This window comes from Eimeria mitis, genomic scaffold (genome assembly GCF_000499745.2).
Source record: "Eimeria mitis Houghton genomic scaffold, Emh_scaff53, whole genome shotgun sequence".
In the NCBI taxonomy this organism is placed as follows: domain Eukaryota; phylum Apicomplexa; class Conoidasida; order Eucoccidiorida; family Eimeriidae; genus Eimeria; species Eimeria mitis.
Genome location: NW_013573575.1, coordinates 44,541 through 44,978, shown reverse-complemented (window position 1 = coordinate 44,978; position 438 = coordinate 44,541). Strand labels below are relative to the sequence as shown.

At 49.5% G+C, this 438-nt stretch overlaps 1 protein-coding gene across 1 annotated transcript in view; it reads left to right on the top strand.

The window, feature by feature from the left end:
* Nucleotides 1-438, top strand: part of EMH_0053130 (uncharacterized protein) — a gene marked incomplete at both ends in the record, with an annotated part of 4,194 nt that overhangs the window by 3,081 nt on the left and 675 nt on the right. Inside the window, 2 exons of the mRNA XM_013500342.1 lie at nt 45-121; nt 300-392. Of these exons, the coding sequence (XP_013355796.1) occupies nt 45-121; nt 300-392 (170 nt within the window). The remainder of the gene's footprint in view (nt 1-44; nt 122-299; nt 393-438) is intronic.

Genomic DNA, 438 nt, shown 5'->3' with positions numbered 1-438 from the left:
ATATTTATAGTTAAGGTGGGGTCTGTGTTTACGGCTGGATGCAGGTGGCACCGAACTTCCCCTTTGTAAATTTCTGCTGCAGAAGAGAGAAGAAGCGCTCAAGAATTTACCGCCAGAGTTGGTGAGTTGTAGTACGAGCTGTGATGTATTATATTTTTTTTTTTCTTTTCCCCTGCACTGGGTAGGGAATACACACACGGCAACTGCCGAAGCCTAGGGGGCCCCGGGGGCCCCCTTGTTGCCCTATGTTGTATAGGTTGCTGAGCTAGAGCAGGTACCTGTTGTTGCTCTGTCTTCAGGCATCAACTGAGCAGGTCAGGGCCATGCTGCAACCCGTCGCACAGCGTGTTGCTGCGTTTCTACCGCCCGTCGAGGCTTTGCTTAAGAAGCAGGTATGCTGCGTCTGTGTTTTTTTTTTTTTTTTTATGCCGCATCTGT